We start from the raw sequence: 1,096 nt of genomic DNA, 5'->3' as shown, positions 1-1,096 counted from the left end.
GTCTCCCACAAGCCCATCTACCCAAACCATGCGCACTCCTTCCGCTTGCCCTTTATACATGAACTATGATCCGCGAAATTTTGTTGATGCCACAACATGTCGTTGCAAGATTGTGCTGAGGTGCCCATGATGTGCTGCTGTGGGTTGCTGCAGGCTTAGCGATTTGAATGCACCTACGACTCCCTGCATGGTCCAAAGCTCTCAAAAGCCCCCTAAAAGAACTAATGAATCCTTATCCCAAATCCCATCACTATGGCAAGCGAACGCGCAGGTTAGGCGCGCAGCTAAGATGGCAACGCTTGTGCTGAGATGCTGCTGTCTAGCTGCATGCGTTTAAACGAACACATAACTTACGCACCGTATATTCGGATAAAACTTGTCCTCAAAAGCTGGCAGAGCCGCCACCAGCCAAAGCGCAGGCGTTGTCTACGACCACATATGAAGCAGCAGCGCGGCGCCCCTGTAAGCAAATCAAAGAAATACCATAATACTGCAAATCATGTGTTTAAGCTGTTATGTTACTCAGAGCAGCGCTGATGATGCTTTTCAGGCTGCGCGCAACTTAAAGCATATGCTTACCCACGATAAGTTCCCCTATATGGCTTCCAAGTAGACGAAAAATATATATTTAGTTGTACCCACAAACATGAACGCGCATATGCACGTATGCCCCAACAACTATGGCAGTTGGATCCTTCATCTTCGCTGCAAACCGTACATGTCAGCTGCTTATATTTGCGAGGCGGTCAGCACCCTCCAACAATAAGCATTGTTCCACATTTAAAATTTCGTGTACATTGCCACATTGTTGTGTGCGGTCTCATGTCCGAAATTTTTTGCGAATGTATGAAAACCATCGAATGTCTGGTTGTATGCGGCAGTCTCTCCGCCTTCGGTGAGATACCCGCACACGCCTCATTTTAGGTTGCAAAGGTGAGTCTGGTCCAATGCTGCCTTGCAGGCACTTCGTGCGGTGTGTGTCGCTTTTTTTGCATGCATGGCCTGCCAACAACATCAGCAAAAGCACCCACAAACACCCACACCCACGGAGTGCACGGCTTATAAGCCATTGCAAAAGGACATGGACAATGCGACT

General features: G+C 48.3%; 1 protein-coding gene across 1 annotated transcript in view; it reads left to right on the top strand.

The window, feature by feature from the left end:
- VOLCADRAFT_101161 (uncharacterized protein) overlaps window positions 1-1,096 on the top strand; it is a gene marked incomplete at both ends in the record, with an annotated part of 6,492 nt that overhangs the window by 672 nt on the left and 4,724 nt on the right. Inside the window, 2 exons of the mRNA XM_002959613.1 lie at window positions 154-271; window positions 925-933. Coding sequence (XP_002959659.1) covers window positions 154-271; window positions 925-933 — 127 coding nt within the window. The remainder of the gene's footprint in view (window positions 1-153; window positions 272-924; window positions 934-1,096) is intronic.

The sequence above is a fragment of the Volvox carteri genome, assembly GCF_000143455.1.
Source record: "Volvox carteri f. nagariensis unplaced genomic scaffold VOLCAscaffold_422, whole genome shotgun sequence".
In the NCBI taxonomy this organism is placed as follows: domain Eukaryota; kingdom Viridiplantae; phylum Chlorophyta; class Chlorophyceae; order Chlamydomonadales; family Volvocaceae; genus Volvox; species Volvox carteri.
Note: the sequence above shows the minus strand (reverse complement) of the source record. Positions and strands in the feature narration are given on the sequence as shown.